Source organism: Mastigoproctus giganteus, chromosome 4 (genome assembly GCF_048544385.1).
Source record: "Mastigoproctus giganteus isolate SK-2022 chromosome 4, ASM4854438v1, whole genome shotgun sequence".
NCBI lineage: Eukaryota > Metazoa > Arthropoda > Arachnida > Uropygi > Thelyphonidae > Mastigoproctus > Mastigoproctus giganteus.
In genome coordinates this window covers 131,122,561-131,146,491 of record NC_143578.1, presented here as the reverse complement: position 1 = coordinate 131,146,491, position 23,931 = coordinate 131,122,561, and the positions used below count along the sequence as shown (strand labels likewise).

Below are 23,931 nucleotides of genomic sequence, written 5' to 3'. Positions count from 1 at the left end.
TCCATATTTGGTGGTCACGGGCTCTAACCCCAGTGTAATCAAGAAGCATGTGCTACACACTGCCGCTCCTGCCCACAGAGGCGCCAGGGGAAGGTAGTTGTAGTAATACATCTAAGTCTTCATAAGAGACTTCTGCTGGTAGTATGTATAGTGAACATATCATTAATAGAGATCCTGCTATTGTACGAATTGCTACTGCCTCTATTCAGCTATTTATATATACTTGTTGTGTTGGTATTCTGTCATTTACTAATATAGTCACTCCTCCATGGGTTATACTTTCAGTTATTCAGTCTCCTCTGTACATTGAATAGTTCCTGATATTGATAGTATCTTGTTTAAGGCACGTTTCCTGGAGACAGATACAAATTGGTGTGTACTATGTAATCAGATACTGGACATAAAAATTATTGCACTGTCTTTGACAGTTTCATTGAATAAATTTATCCAATTGTATTTGCTCAGCCCCACAAGCTGTTTTTGTTGAGTGGTAATCTTTTGCTTTTCTGTCCTTTATCTCTTTTCAGAAAGACTAGTACAGACCAGGTAGATATGGATATTGGAAAACAGTTTTCCAGTATCCATATCTTCTTCAGCATGGATTTTCAACGCTTCATTTACCTTTTCTGTATTCTTTAATTCCATAAATTCAGAGGGAGGTTCATAATTGTGGTCCTTCATTACTATTTCACATTTGGAGAATTTGAGGGAATTGAGATTGGTGTGTTTAATGTTTTCTCATGTTTATCTTTTTGTTTTGCTTGGAGTAAGTGTTTGACTTATGGAGAGAAATATTCATTTGGAAGAAATGAGATTTGTTTGACATTCAACTGATTTTAATTTAGTCTCTACTTGTGTGTACGTTGGTCTACTGATTATAGCTGGCTGGACCAATTTTATTGCTTCGTGGCATGTAATATTGTGGTCTGTTTTGTATTTCTGTATTTCTCTTTTCCATCTTTCGCACATTCTGGAGTAGGCCGGATGTTTTCCTTTACAATTTGGGCACTTTGGGGTTGGAGCAGGGCAGTCTTCGATCTGATGTTCTTTGGATCCACATTTGGCACATGTTGGTGTAATTCTACATGCAGTCTGAGTGTCCATATTTTTGGCACTTGAAACAGCATAAGGGATTTGGAATATATAATTTTAATTGGCAGTTCAAATATTCTGCTTTTACAGTAGGTTGGATTTTTGGTGTGTTAAGTGTCAGAATTAAGGTTTTGGTAGGTATTCCATCTCTCCGAATAGAAATTAGTCTTACATTCATCACTCCTTGATTTTGGAATTAGTTGCTGATTTCCTCTTTAGTAACATGCAAGAAATCCCTGTCAGAGATTACTCCCCACAAAGAACACTCAGGGAGTTGAAAATGAAAAATAACTGGGGGTAATTGTGGAGTAATACATGAAGTTGTCTGACTGATGCAGAAAGGCTGCCAGGACAGTTCATGCGATTTTGTCAATGATATACAGGAATTTTACTAACAGAGATAAGGAGGTGGTTATACTATTGTATAAGGCAGTGGTCAGACCACATGTAGAGTACTGCATACCCATCTGGAACCTCATTTAGTAAGGATACAGAGCTGCTGAAAAAAAGTGCTGAGAAGGGTAACGAGATTGCTGAACGGAACAAAAGAGTGCTCTTATCAAGAAAGGCTTCAGTTCTGCAAATTTCAGCATCTGGAGACTAGGCACCTTTTGGGGGGGGGGGGACAAAAATTCAAACTGAGGAAGGACAGTTGCAGAATTGATATGTGGAAGTTTGCCTTTAGCCAATGGCTGATTGTTGGAACAAACTTCCATCTGTTGCTGTAGAAGTTGATAGTTTAAATAAATTCAAGGAAAAACCAGTCAAACTATTGGAGGGAATGAATAGGTGATATGGCAGGCATCATGTTTTTTGTTTTTTTTATATAAGCTTGATTTCTTGCATATTTGCCACTGCTAATGCTATAGACTTGTTGACCCCCATGTTAGAGAAAATGTACTCTTGAAAAGGGAACAGGGGAGCAGAAAAGAGCACTGAAATTTGTTTAGATGACAAATGGATGTTCTATCAGGAGAGACTTGAAATTCTTTTTGCTAGTGATTGACTGTTGGAACAAAACTCACTTACTCTTGTGAAGGTTGGAAGAGCATCTACTTTTAAAAAATGTTGGATAAATACTTGAAAGAAAGGAGGAAAAGTGACATTGATTACTTTACTTTGCAGAACAAATTATTTTTTTAGCTAGTTTAGTCCTGCATAAGCTTGTACTTCACTACATAATTTTGCTGATACCAATATTCTTAATGACCAAGTCATTTCTCAGTAAAAATAAGACAGACTGACGTGGCAAACACTCAGAACACAGTAAGTGAAACCCTACAAAGAGGCAAATAGCAACTGCCTCTAAGTTAGTAAAGAGGTATTATTTGAAAACAAGGTAGTGGGCAACCATATTACATGGCAGAGTCACATCGTAGTGATGGTCTATCTCCTGTTTACCTTAGTGTATCAAGCCGACATTCTGCAAAGTAGGGTCAACATGTATATCTAGGTATGTCTCCTGGAAACAAAGGGAAAAAAATAGCTTGGGTCTTTTTGTGTGGATTTTCATAAGGTTAATAAATAGCATGTAAACAAGAATAAATTATACTTTAACTGGAATAATTATTTCAGTTTGTGTTCCAATGGAACATCTATCACCTTCTCTGTGTACGAAGGTTTATGGCTATTTATAGCTTTCACCACTTGTCTTGAATCCTTTTTAAATTTTTTTTTTCCTTTCAACTGCCAGCATTTGAGAATATGCAGGGTGTGTGCTTTGCCTTGACAGCATTTTTTTTAATTTGTAGGTAACTACCCAGCTGACATGAATTTAACCAATCTGCTAGCCTCAAAACCACCCACAGAGGTAACATATTACAGGAATTAACAACTGGATTAACAATTTGACTGGATTGTCTAAACTTCTTTCATCATAATTTGAATTTGTGGCTCCTAGTTTTGGAATCATTTAGAATAGAGAAAATTTCACCTTCCTTTATGTTCTGTAGCCCTACATATCAAAAGTCTTTCCTCATATAGTGCCCTTTTATAGATCTCACCAAGTGGATTGCCCACGCTGGGATCCATTCAAGATTTTTTTTTTTTTTGTTGCAGTCTCCATACTTTAACATAACACTCCAAGTGCAATCTTACAATTGCCTTATACAGCAGAATTAAGACCTCTCCTTCTCTACAAGAAAATGTTCAAAAAAATCATTCATAGAACACCATGGATCACCATTACCACTTTTCTACACTGCTTGGAAAACTTCACACATTTAACCATATCTTAACAATAAAAATCCTTTCTTTCTACTGATTTTACCTTCCCCACCAAGTTATTTCGAAGCTGCTATTCCAAGTTTAACCCTACATTTTCTGTATTAAAACACAGCTGCTGCTTTTCTGACCATTCTTGAATCATATCAAACTCATTCTGAAGGAGCACTGATCATTAACCACTCTCCCAATCCTCACATTATCTAAAAATTGTCATGATGCCCTCTATCCCTTCATTGATGTCAATTAAGAAAATCAGAAACACCAGTCCCAAAAACCAATCCAGGGTGAACCTCACTCTTCCAAAATTAGACCAATCTAAGTAACCATTAATCACAATCTTCTGGCTCCCAACTTCAACCACCCTGCAATCCATTCCACATGTATATGCCATTAACTCCAGGAGCCTTTCCTTTAGGCTTAAATGTTTTTCTAATAAACAATCTGCTGTAGTTTCAATATTGCTACATTTCATACTGCTCAGCCTCTCTTCACTGTGAAGGGTCTTTCATTTGTAAAAATTGATGAAAAATGCCTGTATAATTCATCAGCAACAGTGACTAGATTATCTGTGATTTGTTAGAAATTGGGAATATTTTAACACAGTGAAAATCAAATGAAATTTATATGCTTTATTGCATTCAAATTTAAACATGTGGAGTAGAATGATCCCAAAATTGAAAATAGCATACAGCAAATTATGAAGTTTATTTGATCAACTACTGCATTGAAATATTCTCCTGCTATATCCCATGGTATTATACTGCCTAAGACTTACCCAATTTCAGGGGTTAAAAGTACATAAAGTTTGCAATTTAAATTGAAGTATTATGGAAGCATTATGCTTCCTTAAATGGAAGCATTATTAAAACTGAACACCACTTGGCTGTCCAGTTTGATAAAATACATCAGTCACAATTCAGCATATTTGTTAATAGAAACCACCTGCCAGCTATTAAGGAGACGGAGAGCTTTGAAACAAGCTGAATTTGTGGAAGTGACAGTTTGGCCTTTTCTATTTCTCATATCTGCCTGAGTCTCCAACCCCCCCTTCAAAATTAAAACAGCTTCCCTAAAGATGTTTCAAATTTTTAAATTTGCTGCAGTCACTCTTTTTGGGTGACAATACAATTTAAAAGATTATCAACTTAAGCAGAACTATAGATAATGGGGCTTGTCTAAGTTGATTATAAGTCTACACCCTAATGACAGACTTTCCGTCTGTATTAGTAGAGGCATGTGATGCAAGAAAGCAAGCGTATGAGCTTATGTAGTTTCAGCCAAAAAAAAAATAATAATAAATAATTCACACATTCATTCCCTCAAAGTTTGTTCAGTTCCTCCTTGAATTTATTGAAGCTATCAACTTCCACAACAACAGATGGAATTCTGTTCCAGCAAGCAACTACCCACTAGCTAAAGGCAAATTTCCGCACATCTATTTTACAACTGTCTTTCCTCAATTTGAATTTATACCCCCTCAGGTTCGTAATTTGAGCAAGTGGAAGAATCCCATCAAAATTCAGCATTCTCAACCCATTCAAGGCCTTATACATCTTAATCAGATCACCTCGCAGATGCCTGGTCTCCAGCTGCTGCAATTTGCAGAACTTAAGTCGTTCTTGGTAAGAGGACCCCCTTCGTTCCCCTCACCAATCTAGTTGCCCTTCTCTGTAATCACTCAAGAAACTCTACATCCTTCCCAAAATGAGCCTCCAGACCTGTATGCAGTACTCAAGGCATGGCCTGACCATTACCTTATACAAAGGAATAATCACCTTTTCCCTACTAGCAAAATTCCTGTATATCATTGACAATACCCTATGACCTGCTCTGGCAGTCTGTCTGCACTGCTCAGAAAATTTCATTAAGCTGAAGTAAAACACACACACAGTTACATGTTGTGTAACGTGACCGCTATGACTTTAGGAGAAGTGTACTCAAGCATTTTATTTCTACTTACAATTTTAAACAAAACACACACTAGGTTGCTTGTTTGTTTGTTTGTTTGTTATTTGGTTTTTTAGGAGCATTAGCAGCTAAGGCCATGCTGCTCCAGGAATATGTGGTGGTCATTCCCTGACCTTTCTGCATCCTCTTATTTGGTGGTGATGGGCTCGAACCCCGGTCTAATCAAGAAGCGTGTGCTACGCACTGCTGCTCCTTCCCACCTGGCTACGGAGGCACCCAGTAGGTTGCACTGTACATTGAATTTAATTGGATCTTTCTTGCTTTCCTGTTCTGTCACATTAAGCTTCAACTAATCCTACACTAACATTTGAAATCCAAATTGCATTAAAAGTCAGGTAAATTATATAATAATATAACTACTGATTAATTAGTTAATTACTAGAAATACTTAGTAAAATATGCTTTATTCACATTATTAAAGAGATGAGAATTTACTAAGTCATTTAAGAAATAAGATGGAGAATGGAAGAAATCTAGAATAATTGTAGCCATACTAATTTTGAGTAAATTGTAGCCATTGCTACAATTACTCAATAAAACACACAGTAGCTTTTGTTTTAGCTTTAAAAATTCACATTTTTAAAGAGATGAGACGTTACTAAATTATTTAAGAAATAAGATGGAGAATGGAAGAAATCTGAAGTTAAGATGATGACTTAGAATTTAATACAAGTTCTTCAACAGTTAAACTAAATTCTCAGTCATGTTCTTTATACATGACTGACATTTGGGGAAATATGACTAAAATTTCCCATGTATACAGATATAGGCAATATTAGTCATAATTCCCAAATATAAACTAAAATATCACTACTTTTTCCATTTGGAGAAAAACTCCAATTGTTGCATGGCAAACTACATATTTTACTCTTCAACCACACAATATTTCTATAACTGCTGCTTCAAGAAATCTAGATCTAAAACAAAAGCAACTGACAAAATTTTGTATATCCATATGTAAGGAATTTTCACATTTCAGCATTTAAATATTTCATTTCTCTGAAAATATGCTATACTCACGTTTTCCCTAAAATATTCTCTTCTGTTCTGGTGGCAAGACCAAAGTCACCAATCTTTACTTCCATGTCATCAGAGAGAAAAAGGTTCCCAAGTTTTAAGTCCCTATGGATAACATTTTGGCCATGAATATATTGAACTCCTTCTGCCAGTTGATGCATATAGTAACGCACTTCTGCCTCTGTCAATACTCTACGATTCTTCATAACATGCACCATAGACTAAAAAATTAAAACCATTTTAAAGCACATGCATACACACATTGCACACATCATTATGAGAAAAGTGAGTAATGTAACAAGTAATAGAGGAGGTGATTATCCCTTTATATAAGCCAATGTTCTAGCCACACCTTGGGTACTACATACAGGTCTGGAAGCCTCATTTTAGAAAAAAAAATGTACAGCTGCTGGAACGAGTACAGAGAAGGGCAAGAAGATTGGCAAGGGGAACAAAGGGCTGCTGTTACCAAGAAAGGCTTAAGTTTTGCAAATTGCAGTGTCTGGAGACTAGACACCTGCATGGTGATCTGATTAAGGTGTATAAGCCTTTGAATGGTTTCAACAAACTCAGATTAGCATTAGTAGAGGCATTTGATGCAAGAAAGCAAGCTTATACAGCATCAGCAAAAAAAAAAAAAAACCCCCACTTCCACTTCACCCCTCTGTTCGTTCAAAATACCTGTCCAGCTGAGCCTTAAACTTATTTAGGCTATCAACTTCCATGACAAGGGATGGAAGTCTGTTCCACCAACCAACCACCCGCTGGCTAAAGGCAAATTTCCGCACGTCTATCCTACATCTGTCTTTCCTCAATTTGAATTTATGCCCTCTCAGGTGATTATTCTGAGCAAGAGGAAGAATCCCATCAGCATTGAGCATGCTCAAACCATTCAAGGCTTTATACACCTCTATCAGATCACCTCACTGGTGCCTAGTCTCCAGACACTGTAATTTGCAAAACTTAAGCCTTTCTTCGTAAGAGCACCCCTTTGTTCCATTCACTAATCTTGTTGCCCTTCTCTGTACTCGTTCCAGCAGCTCTACATCCTTCTTGAAATGAGGCCTCCAGACCTGTATACAGTACTCAAGGTGTGGCCTGACCATTACCTTATACAAGGGAATAATCACCTCCTTATCCCTGCTAGAAAAATTCCTATATATCATTGACAATACACCATGAGCTACTCTTGCAGCCCATCTGCACTGCTCAGAGAACTTCATATCTGCCTGCACAACCACCCCCAGGTCCCTTTCATTCTCTACCACTGTCAGTGTAGTACCAGAGTTCATACGTTGCTCTGGGATTGCTGTTTCCCATTTGTAGTCCTTTACATTTGTCAATGTTAAACTTCATTTGCCACCTCTCAGCCCATCTGCTCGACCTTTCCAGGTTGAGCAGATGGGCTGATCAATATCATTTACAAATACAGAAAACAATAATGGACCCAATACTGAGCCCTGAGGGACTCCACTAATAACATTAGTCCACGACGAGCAGTGTCCATTGATTACCACTCTGTCTTCTCCCCCTCAGCCACCCCTTTATCCACAGTAGCAATTTGCCTCCAATGTCACACTGCTCCAATTTGTGCAGCAGTCTTCCATGTGCAACAGTATCAAAAGCCTTTCTAAGATCCAAGTATATAATATCAAAGTTATTCCCTGCATCCAGTTCCTTTGTGACTGCATCATAGTATCCAATCAAATTGGTCAGGCAAGACTTCCCCTTAACAAAACCATGCTGTGTCCGAGCTATAACTGAAGTCTTGTCTAAATGATCCTGCAGTGCTTCTTTAACTAGTGCCTCCATTAATTTTCCTGGAACAGAAGTTAAACTCATAGGTCTATAATTACTTGTGTCAGCCTTTGATCCTCCTTTGTGAATTGGGGTCACATTCGCACATCTCCAGTCTGTGGGTACCTCCCCTGAGTCCAAGGAAGCTCTCATAATTATGGCTAAGGGTTTGCTTACTTTCTCTGCTGCCTCCTTTAATATAACTGGATAGATCCCATCCACCCCAGGTGCCTTTCTTGTGTTTATCTTCAACAATTTCTCCTCCACTTTACTCTCAGTTATTACAAGATTCTCTAGCTTACTGCTAGAGTTGAATACACCTCCGGCTTTCCCCTTGCTAAAGAACTCCTCATGTGTGAATGTCGATGCAAAATATTCATTTAGTTTGTTAGCTACCTGAGCAGGATCATCAACAGTTGAGCAATCGATATCAAGTGGACCAATCTGATTCATCCCCTTCCTTCTAGAGTTTACATAAGTAAAGAACTCTTTTCTGTTTTTCTTTGCATCCCTTGCCAAGGATTTCTTGTAATCTGCCTTCGCCTGCCTAACCTCCTTTGTAACTTGGTTACAGATCAACTTGTATCTATCATAGGCTTCTGTGTCATGTGTTAATTTGTATGTATCCCATGCATGTTTCTTCTCTGCAATATGCCTCATCAGTTCATCTGACATCCATTTAGGCCTAAACCTTGAACAATATTTCTTAGTTGGTATGTAAAGCCTAGTAGCTTCCAAGATAAGTTCTTTGAATGGTTCCCATTTTGCATTTGCTGTTGGTAACATCATCAGTTGGTCCCACTCTATAGAATTTAAATACTGTCTCAGTCCATCGTAGTCGCCTTTACGAAAGCAATAACCCTTCCCTTTACCCCTAATGGTAGTTACCTCTGAGTAAATCCCATTTCAGCACACTGTGATCACTGCTACCTAGTGGTTCATTTATCTGCAGATTCTTAATGCATGAAGAATCACTGCTGATAATCAAATAAAGAGTATTCCTCCCTCTAGTTTCCTCCCGAACATGCTGATGTAGAAAACAATCATCCAATAAATCCACAAGCCTTGCTAGTGTGTGAGTGACCAGCCCCCAAATTCCAGTCAATATCTGGGAAATTAAAATCTCCCATTATAAGACTCTCTGATTTACTGGCCCACTCTATTTCCCTGTACAGTTTCTTATTATACTCGGAGTTATTAGGCCTATAGCACACTGCTACTCTCAATTTTGATATCCCAATGCTTATGTCACACCAAACTGACTCGACACTACACTGTCCAGTGATGTCGACTGGCTTCACTTCCTTGGATTTTATGTATTTCTTAACTAATAGCATAACCCCTCCTCCCTTCCTATCCTTTCTGTAGACATTGTACTCCCCAAATTCCAGTTCTGCATTCCTTATATCTGTGTGACACCACGTCTCTGATATCCCAACAATATCTGCCTTTGATGTTTTGAGCAATACCTCAAATTCATCAAATTTATTTACTAAACTCCTAGCATTGGTATACACACAAGTATACATGCACCTATTTCTATTCTTAGCTACCCTAACACAACCCATGTGTTTACGTGTACTGCAATGACTCCAAGCAGTCTCTGAAATATCCTATATTTTGTTTTTCAGGCTTCTGCTCATTCCAATAGAAGCAGTGCAAGAATCTCTTTCACCTCTGCCAGTGGCTACTGTTAATCTATTCGTCTTTGTCTCCCCCCCAAGCTAGCAGTTTTCCGACCCACCTAACACCGCCTCGATAGCATCAGCAAATATTCTTGCACCCTTTCTATTGAAGTGTATTCCATCCCTGTAGAAGCAGTCTCTCCTGTTAACAAGTACAGTCCAGGCTGAAAAAAATTCTACCCCTTGAGCCTTGCACAATCTTTCCAGGGCCGAATTGATCGACAAGGCTCTCATCATATACTCCCTCCTATCGTGTCTGGGCAGAATTGCAGACACTTTCAAATTCAACCCTATTTGAGGGGGCATAAATTCAAATTGATGAAAGGCAGTTGAACAGTTTTGTGGAAATTTGCCTTTAGCCAGTGAGTGGTTGATTGCTGAAACAAACTTTCATCTGTCATTGTGGAAGTTGACAACTAAGGATTCAAGGAAGAACTGGACAAACATTGAATCCTTAGTTGTCAACTAAGGATTCAAGGAAGAACTGGACAACCATTTAGAGTGAATGGATGCATGAAGTGGGAAAGGGGCATTTCTTTTTTTTTTTTTGTTGATGCTGTATAAACTATTTCTTGCATCATATGCCTCTACTAATGCTAGTAAGTAACAAAAAGATAGTGTAATGTATTTACAAGGATAGACAAAGAAATAAGCTATACCTTTGTGCATAGAGTTCAAGTAAGCAGACCTGCAGGAAGGCAGGGCCTTGTGTCTAATCCAGCCTGATTAGATGAAGCACTGTTGTAACAAATGGAAGAGCTCTCAGGCAGATAAAGGATAAAATTCCATTTGTTTCATCAATTTACATGTTAATATAAGCAGTCTGAATATAAAATAAAATTCCATTTATTTTGCACAAAAAAAAGCTGACTTTTTTTTTTTTTTTTTTTTATGAAAACTCCAAACAAGAGGTATTTGAATGGATAGTACCGTGCTTGGGTTGGAAGTTGAGAAGACGAAAGAAGATATTTGTTGACATTAAAGATATAATTACCATCAGGAGTAAAGGAAAGGGTTTTTGCTTTCGTAAAGGTGAGTACAGTGGTCTCAGACAGTTTTTAAATTCTGTACAGTGGGATCAACTGACTATTTTACCAACAGTAAAAATTCTAAATGAAATATTGTTCAGGGTTTAGGTCTAAATGGTTAACAAATAAACTAATGAGACTCGTGACAGAGAAGAAAAATGCATGGGATGCATATAAATTATCAAGCAACTCAGAAGCCTATGGCAGATATAAGATAGTCTGTAATCAGGACACAAAGGAGGTTAGGCAGGCGAAGGCAGATTACGAGAAATCCTTGGCAAATGATGCAAAGAAAAACAGCAAGGATTTCTTTACTTATATAAACTCTAAAAGGAAGGGGATGAATCTGATTGGTCCACTTGATATCGATGGTTCGACTATTGATGATCCTGCTCAGAAAGCAAACAAACTGAATGAGTATTTTGCATCTACATTCACACATGAGTTATTAAGGTTTGAAAATGGCAGAAGGTTACCAATTGTACCAGGGTGCTTAACAATTTTGTTATAACTGAGACCAAAGTGGAGGAGAAATTGTTGAAGTTAAACATAAGGCACCTGGGGTGGATGGGATCTATCCAGTTATATTAAAGTAGGTGGCAAAGCAACTAAGCAAACCCTTAGCCATAATTATGAGAGCATCCTTGGACTCAGGGGAGGTCCCCATGGACTAAAGATGTGCAAATGTATCCCCAATTCACAAAGGGGATCAAAGCGTGACATGAGTAATTACAGACCAGTTAGTTTAACTTCTGTTCTGGGTAAAATAATGGAGTCACTGGTTAAAGATGCATTGCAGGATCATCTAGACAAGACTGCAGCAATAATTCAGACACAGCATGGGTTTGTTAAGGGAAAGTCTTGTCTGACAAATTTGATAGGATATTATGATGTGGTTACAAAGGAACTGGATGCAAAAAATTTTTGATATCACATATTTGGATTTCGGGAAAGCTTTTGACACTGTTGCGCATGTAAGACTATTGTACAAATTGGAGCAGGATGGTATTAAGGGTAAGTTGCTACAATGGATAAAAGGATGGTTGAGTGGGAGAAGCAGAGGGTGGTAATCAATGGGTGCTGCTCTTTGTGGACTAATGTTATTAGTGGAGTCCCACAGGGTTCGGTGTTGGGTTCTGTTGTTTTTTATATTTATCAATGATATTGATGAAGGTATATCAGGCTTAGTGTCGAAGTTTGCAGATGATACAAAGGTTGGCAGGGTTGTTAATGACAGTGTGCTACTGCAACAGGATCTAAATAATTTGGGGAGATTGTCTGAGAAGTGGCAACTGAAGTTTAACCTTGACAAATGCAAAGTACTGCATGTGGGTTAGGATTGTCTGGTATTCTTGTAGGTAAATGAACAATCTGTGCAAGGTCATTAGTAACTACTAAAGCCTCAGCATCTCGACCATCTGGGTCGGTGTGACTAGAAAATGGTAGCCAAGCTGGAGTTGTGAACATTAAAATCACCAAGAAAAATTACCTCACTGTTAGGAAAGTTGGAACAGAGAAAGTCAAGTTGCAAAGAGAGTCAAAGAGCTCCAAGTGATTAGTGGAGTTGGGAGAACGGTAAATACAACAGACGAATTTGACACAATGAGGTAGATCGAATTTAAGCCAGAGAAGATCGAAAAGAGGAGATTCCAAATTACCAAGTCTCTGACAGGAATATCAGAACAGACATATGCACAAGTACCACCTTTGAAGCAAAAGGAATCAAACTGTGAATAATTTTGGCAACTGAGATGAGCAGTAGTTGAATCAACTGATAACAGATTCTGTCAAAAAAAAGTACATGGGGTTTGGCAGACTGCAAGTGGACATCCTTGAGATTAGAATTGAGACCACGTATACTTATGAAATGAACTAGGAAGTGTTTGGGAGGTTTAGATCTTTTCACAGATAAGCTTACTCTATTAGTTTGACAATTCATGGTGTATTCAATAGTGAGAAAACGTGGGAGGAACATGCTGTACGAAGTAATGAAATATTTGGATATGGCGTACACATGGTAAGAATATATCCAGTTCCTTGACATAACGTGGCCTCGACAATGCAAGCTTATACAACACCAGCCAAAAAAACTTCCCATTTCACGTGGTCACTCCAAATGTTTGTCTAGTTGAGCCTTAAATTTATTTAAGCTATCAACTTCCACAACAGATGGAAGCCTGTTCCAGCAATCAACTACCCGCTGGTTAAAGGTAAACTTCAACCTAACATATCTATTCTACAACTGTCTTTTCTCAATTTAAATCTATGCCCCCTCGGGTTCTTAATCTGAGCAAGCAGAAGTATTCCATCAGCATTGAGCCTGATCAAACCGTTCAAGGCCTTATACATCTCAACCATCATCTCTTAAGTGCTTAGTCTCCAGATGCTGCAACTTGCAGAACTTAAGCCTCTCTTGACAAGAGCACCCCTTTGTTCCTCTCACGAATCTTGTTGCCCTTCTCTGTACTCATTCTAGCAGCTCTACATCCTTTCTAAAAATGTTTGTCAATCTAGTAGAGCTTTCTTCTACTACAGCTGAGGTTTTACCTTAATTTAATGAAATGTTTGACAATACAGTTTTGATATGCAAAAGCTGTTAAAAAATCTCATTGGATTTTATTCTGATGGTGCAAGCAAAGAATTTCCAATCACGTGGCACTGCTTAAACCACCACTTGCAGTTGGCTCTGGATGATGCTATTAACTATGTAAATGAAGTAAATCATTTTGAAATATTTTTGGATAAAATCCATTTACCATTAATCCAATAAAATCAATCAGAACGTGATGAAACGTCAGAAGATTTGGAGATTGAAATTATAAAAATGGAAAGTGTTTTAGGCCTGCACTGGGCAGCATGCAGTTTAAGAGCAGCAATTGCTGTCTGGAGAGTGCATCCAAGTCTATAAATGCACTTTAATAAGGAAAACAAATTTTCAAGAATGGCTGAAAGATAACAAATATAAATTTCTTTAATGATTTGACTCTCATAATATTTTGGAAAAGATTTCATGCTTTCATATGTTTTGCAATTGCATTTTATAACATTAAAAAAAGCCAAAACAATTAGAGCAATGCACTGTCTTCAGGAAAATGTTGGAAAATATAACGAGCAAATTTCCAAGTTTTTGAAATCTAAAAATTAACAAAACACCCTTCAAAAATAATTCAAAAACAACTCCACCTCTTCTGAACAAAAAAACTTATTCAGAGTGTAACTGATAACTTGACAGCCATGCTTTTGTCTGGCTGTCAAGTTATCAGTTACATTTTTATTTAATATATTTGTCAGTTACATTTAATTACAGTAAACCCTCGATTTAATGGACCCCAATATAATGGATTTTGGATTTAACTGATCAGACAAATAATAATACAGTAATGTACATATTAATCTCGACCATATTTTTTTAGGTTATACAAAACTTCAGTGTTATTATTAATTAAAAATTAATAATTGCCTACTTTTATTTTTATAATCAAACTCAGGAAATTGTTTTTATTCTTTTTGAAAATGTGTTCAAATAGCTGTTTTCCCAGATTACAGATAAAAGCAGGCGGTGACTTGCAAGCTGAACATGACTCAGGACACTAAACTGGAGGTCTACTAACTCGCTTTGTTTCGGTCTGTTTGCCTCAAGCTATCATGCGGGCAGGTTGTATACAGAGTGTTTCTGTGATTTCTGAATTGTGACTATTTATTAAATAATTTTGCAATCCTTACAATTTAAAATGGCATCAAGTGATAGAGGAGTTAAAATAAAGCGTGTGAACTTAAATGTGGCAGAGAATTTAAGCTAATTTCTCAATTTAGCTAATTGAGAAATTAGAACGAGACATCTCAGTAGCATGTGTGAAATTTACAGTGTAAGAAAACTATTTCTGATATCTGTAAATCAAATGCCAAATTGCAATATTTTATATTTACAAAAGAATATTACATATTCTTTATTATAATTTAATATTGTACAATACTGTATAAAAGCTTTAACATTAAGAACAATAAAATAAAATGCCCCCAGGTTACATTCGATTTAACGGACACCCCTCCTCCCCTATTATTCTGTTAAATTGAGGGTTTACTGTACATTTAAATTGGGAACAAACATTGAAAATCAACAATGACAAACTTTTAGCCCTCTAATTTATTAAACCCAACTACATGGAAATATGACTAAATACTTTCACCATAGCTAGAAGGCAAAAACAAATTAGTACAGTTGAAACAGCTATTAAAATTTTAAATTCACCCCGATGACCTTAAGCCTTTCTTACCAAGAAAGGCTTAAGTTCTGCAAATTGCAGCATCTGGAGATTAGGCACCTGCAAGGTGATCTGATTGAGGTGTTTAGGGGCTTGAATGGTTTGAGCAAGCTCAATGCTGATTGGGATTCTTCCTCATGCTCAGATTACATACTTGAGGGGGCATAATTCAAATTGAGCAAAGACATTTGCAGAATAGATGTACAAAAATTTGCCTTTAGCCAGTGGGGTGGCTGATTGCTGGAACAAACTTCCATCTAACATTGTGGAAGTTGATAGCTTAAATAAATTCAAGGAAGAATTAGACAAACTTTGAGTGAATGGATGGATGAAGTGGGAAAGGTTTTTTTTTTTTTTAGCTGATGCTGTATAAGTTTGCTTTCTTGCATCATATGCCTCTACTAATGCTAATTACCTTAGGGATTTTGTAGATATGAATCTGGAATCATAACTACAAAATTCTGTTCCACCTACAATCACTAAATCTAAAAAAAAATTAAACAATAGTTGTTAGCAGTGCAGAAGTCTTTAGTGTGATGAATGATATAGCCACACGTGAAAGAAGTAACTAAACATCTGATCATATATCCCACTTAAATGACCATAAAAATTACAGGAAAACCTTTTTGTGATGTCCTGAAACTGGCAACATTGTTTAACTGTCACCAGACTTTTCTGCAGAACTTTTGAAGAACCATAAGAAAAATAAAATCGCTGCATGTAATATTTTTGTATGAAATTAACATAAAAACATTTTCATATGATATAATTATTGTAATTACTTAAGTAATCTATTTTACTATTTAAATGCTTATTTCATGTTCAACTTGTTTTTTGAATAAAGGCTTAATTTTCAGTTAAATTTTGTACTTCCTATCCCATTTTGGTGTCCAAACTTTAGATCAATAAAAAATTGATTCAACATTGTCTATTTTGCTTTATGCTTTTTTACTTTTTAGACCACTAAGCTACAGTTGTGAAACGCATTCTAACATTCATCTTTGATTTAATCTGAATCAATAAAACATCATTTAATAGCCTTTTCCACTATTATATTCTGCTTTACTTCATTCCAACCAACTTGCAAATAGCATATTTTATGTTATAATTTTTTTAATACTGTTATGCCTTTTATCCCCTCATCAGAATCATAACACACACAATCTGTGATAAAAATATTTACAGCTCAGATTGACTCCTGGATAGATTAGACAAGGGATACACTACTGGAAAATAAGAAAAGGCATTTGATGCCATTGGCATTTATTAAACTTCCAGTAGTATGTGCAGTTGCATTATTTAACAATAACAATGCCTTAACAATATAATCAAACCAATTGTATTGTTACAATAAAGTCCAAATTAAGGGATCCAATTAATGGAGTGAATTAGTGAGGTTATACTGTGTGTGCCAAGAAAATTAAAGTCAACAGATCAAATTAATTAGTACTTAAGTAGAACTTGGTATAGCATAAAACAAATTAGCTTCCACATTTAGATTATCTATAACTCACCTTTCGTGCGCAGTACTCCATTACTATATATACATTATCCCTATCTTCAAAGTAATTATGGAACTGAACTATATTTTTGTGGTGTAGGGTCCTATGAAGCTCAATTTCTTTTAGAATCTGAAAAGGCAAAAATGTCACAACTGCATATTTAAATTTTTGCTGTATATATATATATATATATATATAAGGAAAAAAAATAAATTGATGTTCACAAAAGATGTTTTGTGTGTAAACATCTTTGACAACACCTACTACATTTCAAACAGCTAGAACCGAAATTATGAACGAAGTAATTTATGCTCACGCCCACTACTTATTCTGCTGAATCAATATTAGTGATAATAGGATACACACGCCTACTGCTTACTCTACCAAATCAATGTTTGGAAGAGGTTAGGCCAATAGCCGAATTACCCATTTGTTGAGTAGTACGATTGCAACAATACAAGTATTTGTATTGTTACAATCATACTATCATGTTACTCTATCATGCTTTGTCGCAAGTTACACATGCAGCGCTACGAGATCTGCAGGTCAAAACAACGACGATGTTGCCCCTGATGAAGCATGCGGTAATGACCTGCACATAGCCTTGTAACGTCACTGTGAGAAGACCCCTTTCGAAACTTTTACAATCGTCCAAACAGCGAGATGAATGAGGATCTAAAGCTCACCATGCTCAGACTTAACGAGAATGACCAATGACAAGCAAAAGATTCTACTCATTTGAAGTCTGTTATCTCCCAATCAAACCAATTCAAATATTCTTTACCGGTCCAGCTGGTTGCGGAAAAATGTTTATGTTTCGCCTCTTGATGGAAATATACAACCGCTTCGGTAATATACAGACGGCTACTCTAATGCCTAATACATGCATTTCAACTGGTAAGGCTGAAGTACATATAATGTGCTCAGATCTGGTTTATGCCAGCTCTGAGCACATCCAAGGTATCTTGATATCCATAGCCTTCAAGATATCCATTTCTCTGGTTACCAAAAGGTTTCTGCCACTGGTGGCAATGGTTAGCCCAAAGCCACTTAAGTGGTATGCCCCGATTCAAATGACACAAAAATATTTCCACATCACAAAATAGTGACAAATTGATTTTACTAACATCTGAAATTTAGTAGGTGCTGCCAAAGAACTCAAAAAAAAATAAATAATAAATAAAAACTTCATTTACACCTATCCACCCTGACTAAGAGTTTATCTAGTTCTTAATTGAATTTATTCAAACTTCTGCAACACCAAATACAAATTTGATCCAGTAATCAGCAACCCTCTGGCTGTAAGCAAATTTACACACAAACCTGCAATCATCATTCCTCAATTTGAATTAACGATTGTGTACAGTCTGAACAAGAGGAAGGATTCCATCAGCACTGATGTTTACTAAAATCCATTCAAGGCCTTAAACACCTCAATCAGATCTCCTCACAGGTGTCTGGTCTCCAGATGCTGCAATTTGCAAAACTGAAGCATTTCCTGGTAAGAGCATCCTTTTGCTCAGCTTGTTTTAGTTCATTCCTAAAATTTTGCTTCCACACCTGTATGAAGTACTTAAGATGTGGCCTAACCATTTCTGTACATAGAGGGATAATCACCTCCTTATTCCTGCTGGAATAATAATTTCTGTATATGATTAACAATATCCCCATGAGCTGTCCTGGTAGACTGTTTGCACTGCTCAGAGAACTTAATAAATAATTGTGTGTAATTTATTAATTCACTAGTCTGAAATCATTAAACAAATATAATGCAATATTGTAATATATTCAGTTTTCCGGTATATCCCACACATGCAAGGTCTAAAAATACTGTAGTGTAAATACCTATACTAGAAAAATTCTGTAGGCAAATATAGGTCAATCATTATCTGCCCTCTTTCATTCTGTATTCATCTTTCACCCACATAATTCATTGTACTGACTACAAGGTAAGTAGCAAATTTTTTAGAACAATTTGTTTATGAGAAAAATTGGAACTGAGGCATGACTGCATTACAGAATAACTGGTGAATGACCTTGACCCTATGTCCTCACAGCCACATTTTTTAATAGGCTTATTAAACAAAAACCAGAGAAGACAAACAAAAACCAGTACATTGTGCCTGTCAATCTGGGTAATAGTAAGGAGTATTCACCATATAATTCAAGGAAGCCATAGGCTTTTGCTGCACAGCAAAAAAAAAAACACACAAGTAGATAAGAAAATACAAATTATATGCATCCCTCCTCACACACAACTATCCAGTTGACTTTTTAATATATTCAAGCTGTCAGCCTCAACTACCTGCAATGGCAACTTGTTTCAGCAAACAACTCACTGGCTAAAAGAAAATTTTCTACAATCTATTGCAAACTTCCTCCCCTGTAATTTTAAGTTTTGGTCCCTAGTTCTGAAATTCTTTATAACACTGAGAATTTCACCTTCATTCATTTTACTAATCCCTCTCAGAGCATTATAAACCTCAGTCAGGTCACCTCTAAGGTGTCAAGCTCAGTAGTCCACATAATCTGGGTCTATCCTCATACAGTCATCCTTCTGCCAATCTTACCATTCAAGTTGCCTGTCTTTGGACCCTTTCAAGAAGCTCAGTCTTTTTTTCAGATGAGGTCTCCATGCTTGAACAGTATTCCAAATTTGGTCTTAAATTTGCCTTATACAGTGGGATTATGACCTCCCTATTTATACAGGATAGTGTTCAATAAATCATCAACAGCACACCATGGGCTTTCCTAGCTGCCTCTTTACACTGTTTAGAGAACTTCATATCTGCCCGTAATGTAACTCTCAGATCCCTTTCCATCTCCACTATATTAATTAAAATTCAATAAGCGGGTAATTTATTTCTGGGTTGCTATTCCCAAATGTAAGATCTTGCATTTAGCAGCATAAAAACAGCTGCCACATCTGACAATCTTTGAAGTCAAAGTAATCCTGAAGGAGTGCTGCTTGGCACTGATCATTAATGACTCTGCCAATGCAAAATTTACATTGTCTGAAAATTTTAACATCATGCCTTCTGTCCCTTCATTAATGTCATTTATGAAAATGAGAAACAGTGATCCAAGAACTGATCCTTAAGGAACCCCACTCTGACATTAGCAAGGGCACATGATGCAAGAAAGCAAGCTTATATAGCACCAGCCATAAAAAAAAAGCATGCAGTCCCTTCTCATTTCACCCATCCACTCACTCCAAATGTTTGTCTAGTTCTGCCTTGAATCTGTTTAAGCTATCAACTTCTACGACAGATGAAAGTTTGTTCCAGCAATCAGCCACATGCTGGCTAAAGGCAAACTTTCTGGACATCTATCTTTCCTCAATTTGAATTTATGTCCTCTCAGGCAATTATTCTGAGCAAGAGGAAGAATCCCACCAGCATTGAGCATGCTCAAACCATTCAAGGCTTTATACACCTCGGTCAGATCACCTCGCAGGTACCTCGTCTCCAGACACTAATTTGCAAAACTTAAGCCTTTCTTCATAAGAGCAACCCTTTGTTCCATTCACTAATCTTGTTGCCCTTCTCTGTCTCGTTCCAACCACTCTATATCCTTCTTAAAATGAGATCTCCAGACATGTATACAGTACTCCAGGTGTGGCCTGACAAGTGCCTTATACAAGGGGATAATCACCTCCTTATCCCTGCTAGAAAAATTCCTGTACATCATTGACAAGACACCATGAGCTACTCTTGCAGGTTTGTAGTGGTGAATTAATTCATGTATATTATCGATGTTACTGCAAAGACCTCTACAGTTCCATTGGATAATATGTTCCATTATTTGGTTTTGTAGAAGAAAGTTGGATCTGTGCTTTTTATGCATGGATTGTTTATAACAGTCACGTTTAGATTTTTCTTTTCTGAGAAAATTGGGGTGTCCTGAATCATTTTTATCTTCCATATCACCATTTGCATGTAATTCAAGAAAATCTTCTTGGTTGGGCATATCATTGGTATCCAAGCTTGTTGGTCGGGTGTGTTTCACCTCAACAGGATCTGATTTTTGCAATTTTTCTGCCACTTTACTGTGGGTTAGTTTTTGAGTTGGAATTGTGAGTGGTGTATTATTACTTTGGTCCACTGACTGTAATTTAGTGTAGACTTAGTTGATAGTACCAATTGAGCCCAGTCTGCAATCAACTTGTCCGGGCGACTGATTTCTGTCTGCCATGCTGCTGATTTGTGACTACTGGTAGCCAAACTGTAAATGCTTTTTTTTTGGCATGCTTAAATTTTGTCTTCTAGCTTCTGTTTATTTTATTATACTTTATTTTCAGCCTTTTATTTCTGTATTTTTTTTCCAAACTTCCAGAGATCACAATCTTTGAAGTGCACTGGATGATTGCCCCTGCAATTAGGACACCACGAAGCCTGTGCCTTGCATTCTGATTGAGTGAGTTTTGCAACTGCAGTTTGGACATGTTGAATCTCCAAGGCATGCTGTCTGGGAGTGACCAAATTTCTGACATTTGTAGCATTGTAGAAGATTCATGATAAAGGGCCGAACATGGCAGTTTAAATAACCTGCTTTGACTGAAAATGGTAGATTTGGTGAACTGAAGGTTAAAATTATGCTATGGGTTGGGACTAAGGTGCAGTCTTTTTGTATCATGATTTTCTTGTCCTGAGTCACATTTTGATCCTTTAGTTCCCAGACTATTTCTTCCTCTGAAGCATTTAATACATCTGGTGAGTATGGGCTTGGCACACCTAGGGTCCTGAGCTGGATATCATCATTCTTCTCTTTCTTGGTGATTCCCTTTTACTCTCTCTCTCCCCCTCTCTCTCCCTCCCTCCCTCTCGCATAAGCCTCAGGCTTCCTTGTACTATACGGCTAATAATAATAGGTCCCATTCACTCCCTTGGAAGAATTCAGGGTATTATGTGGAGTGACTTGAATTGGAATTTTCCACTTAAGGAAGTCTTAACAGTAGGTCAGAATGTCTTGAGTGAGAGGTCTCTATTAGCAAGTCTCCAGATTGAAGATGATTCACCATTTTTGGAGATGCTGCTGCATTTTCAAGGCATCATTGTATGATGAAAGGGGAGAGCTTGCTGACAGGTTGTGAAGACAGAGAATGGATGATCAGGAAAACTGGAGATTCCTGCTTGTTTGCATCCTTTAGTCTTTTCAACAGCAAGACGTCATGATCAGTTTCACTGTCATGTTGAGAGCTCTTTGGCTCTAATCATGGGAAGTCATTAGTGTCCATGTTTAGCCCCGGGAGAGGGACTTTCTTCTCCCAGGTTACTGGCCCTGCCACATGGAGACAGGAGCAGTGTCAAGCAGTTATTAAAGTTAGTAGAGTACGTTAGTATTTAATATAGATACTAAAAAAAGAAAGATATTTTTTTTTATTAAAACTTGAACAGTAGATACATTTTCAACAACTATTTACATTCTATGTACAAAGTAAAAAAGGAAAGATAAAGGAACTTTTTAGAATGAAATACAAAAGTTTCAACATTTTAATTTCAGGAAATAAAAAAAACAGTTTCTTGGGGTTGGATCATTCTTATATCAAGTGTCACACGTTGAAGGTGATGGACTGTTCAGTGATGGTGAAGAGGTGACCGCCACTGTTCCATTCGCTGTTAAGATGATCCACAGTTTCTGGTTTTTTGCTGTGGAATTAGAGTAGAAGTCTGCTATGCAACTTCTTCCATAGGCTCCATTCAGATGTTGCGCCGATGTGTCGACAGGAGGCACGTCGTCACTGCTTCTTGTGTGCTTCAAGTAGAAGTTGTAAATGACTGCCTTGGCCACAATGAATAAGAAGTTGCAGTTGGTGTATGCTGTCTGCTCAGAGTGAAGTAGGTCCCAGTAGTCCTCCAGAGCGTGGGCGGGGTTGTAGGCAAGCTTTGCTGCATCCAAAGCGTATTTGACGAGTTCCTTGTTCACAGGGCATGCCAAGTATGTGTTCCAGGGTACCTGAGGTGGTGCAGAAGAGGCAGTAGTTTGAAGAGCATAACCCAAAGATTTGTAGCTTAACTGGGATGGGAAGGATGTTGTGCCACAGTCTCTACTGGATGTCTGCATCCAATTTGGAACATTTCGTCCTGTATGGACCTGTAAGGTTCCACTGAAAGTTTGATGGTGGCTTGTGGCAAGTGGAGAGGAGTGTAGGGACAGCTTGGCAGGTGGATGACGGGAAAATCGTGGTTGTATGGCGAGACATGATTAGCTGATAGACTTTTTTGGAGGGTGCAGGAGACAGAGGTACCGTGTCTTCTGGTGATGTGATGACGAAGGTTGGTGTAGGCAAGGATCCAGTGACATTTCCAATCCCTTTAGTTGTAGTGATGTCTGGAAGAGCTTGTGTGATCGCTGATTTTAGATGCATGTGTTGCTGCTTTGCATTTATGGTTTTAATGGGCAAATCTTCTGATGCTTTCCATTCAAGGCTTTGTGTCAGGAGGTCGCAATGGTTCTTATTCCTGCCCAGTTCCACGTAGGGAAGAAGAGAAAAATCATTTGCAGAGTCTATTCTTTTATTGTAGAAGAGTGGTTCTGAAAGTATTCCGGGAAGGGATGTTCTCTCAAGATTATGGGGAAGGTTTAGCTTTTTCCAGCGGTATAGCGAGTCTTTATAAAACAGTAGTTTGAGTGGTGCTGGTGCCATATCCATTCTCAATATTGTTGAAAGGGATAGTCCTCTAGTGGCTGTTGCTAGTAGTTTATCCGTAGTGTTGGAATGTGGGTATTTTCTTCTTAAGACGTTTCAGCATCTTAAGAAGAAAGGTGATCCGGAATGCTGTGATTTTGTCATCAAGAGAGACCAACCCTTGACCCCCGTGAGTAAGCGGCTGGCTAAGTTTGGAGCAGGACATCCAGTTGGTTTTGTTCCAAAGGAAGCTTCGGACAGATGCCTGGATTTGGTGGAGGAAGTCAGCAGGTGGAGTGAGAATTTTGAAGGTGTGCCAGAGAACGCTTGCCGCCATGTGATTGACCACAAGCACTCTCCCTCTCAGCGAAGATGTGGCACACACGCTTCTCCATTTCCCGAGTACTTTGTTGAAACGACTCAGCAATTCGGGTCAGTTCTTCTGGGAGAAAAGGAGGGTATTGCCGAGATACACACCTAGGTATTTCTGTCCCTGCTGGACCATGTCTGTCCCTGCTGGACCATGTGCCTTGGATAGATAGATACCCTGTCTGATTTCTTACTTCAGACATTTTAGGCAAAACTTAAGTGAACAAAACAGAAGAAAATCACACAACAAAAATAAGACTCACTTTCAAAAAGCATTATGAATCAGAGAAAAATCACTTGTCACTATCACTTGGAGCTCTGAGGAAAGCCAATTGATGCAGTGGTGATTATGTTTGC

General features: G+C 37.6%; 1 protein-coding gene across 2 annotated transcripts in view; it reads right to left on the bottom strand.

The window, feature by feature from the left end:
* The window catches only part of LOC150087065 (serine/threonine-protein kinase PLK2-like), a 387,915-nt gene that overhangs the window by 170,601 nt on the left and 193,383 nt on the right, over positions 1-23,931 (bottom strand). For both annotated transcript variants that reach the window (XM_090372931.1, XM_090372930.1), the window contains 2 exons: positions 16,590-16,706; positions 6,307-6,524 (listed from right to left, as the gene is read on the bottom strand). In XM_090372931.1, the coding sequence (XP_090229057.1) occupies positions 6,307-6,524; positions 16,590-16,706 (335 nt within the window). The remainder of the gene's footprint in view (positions 1-6,306; positions 6,525-16,589; positions 16,707-23,931) is intronic.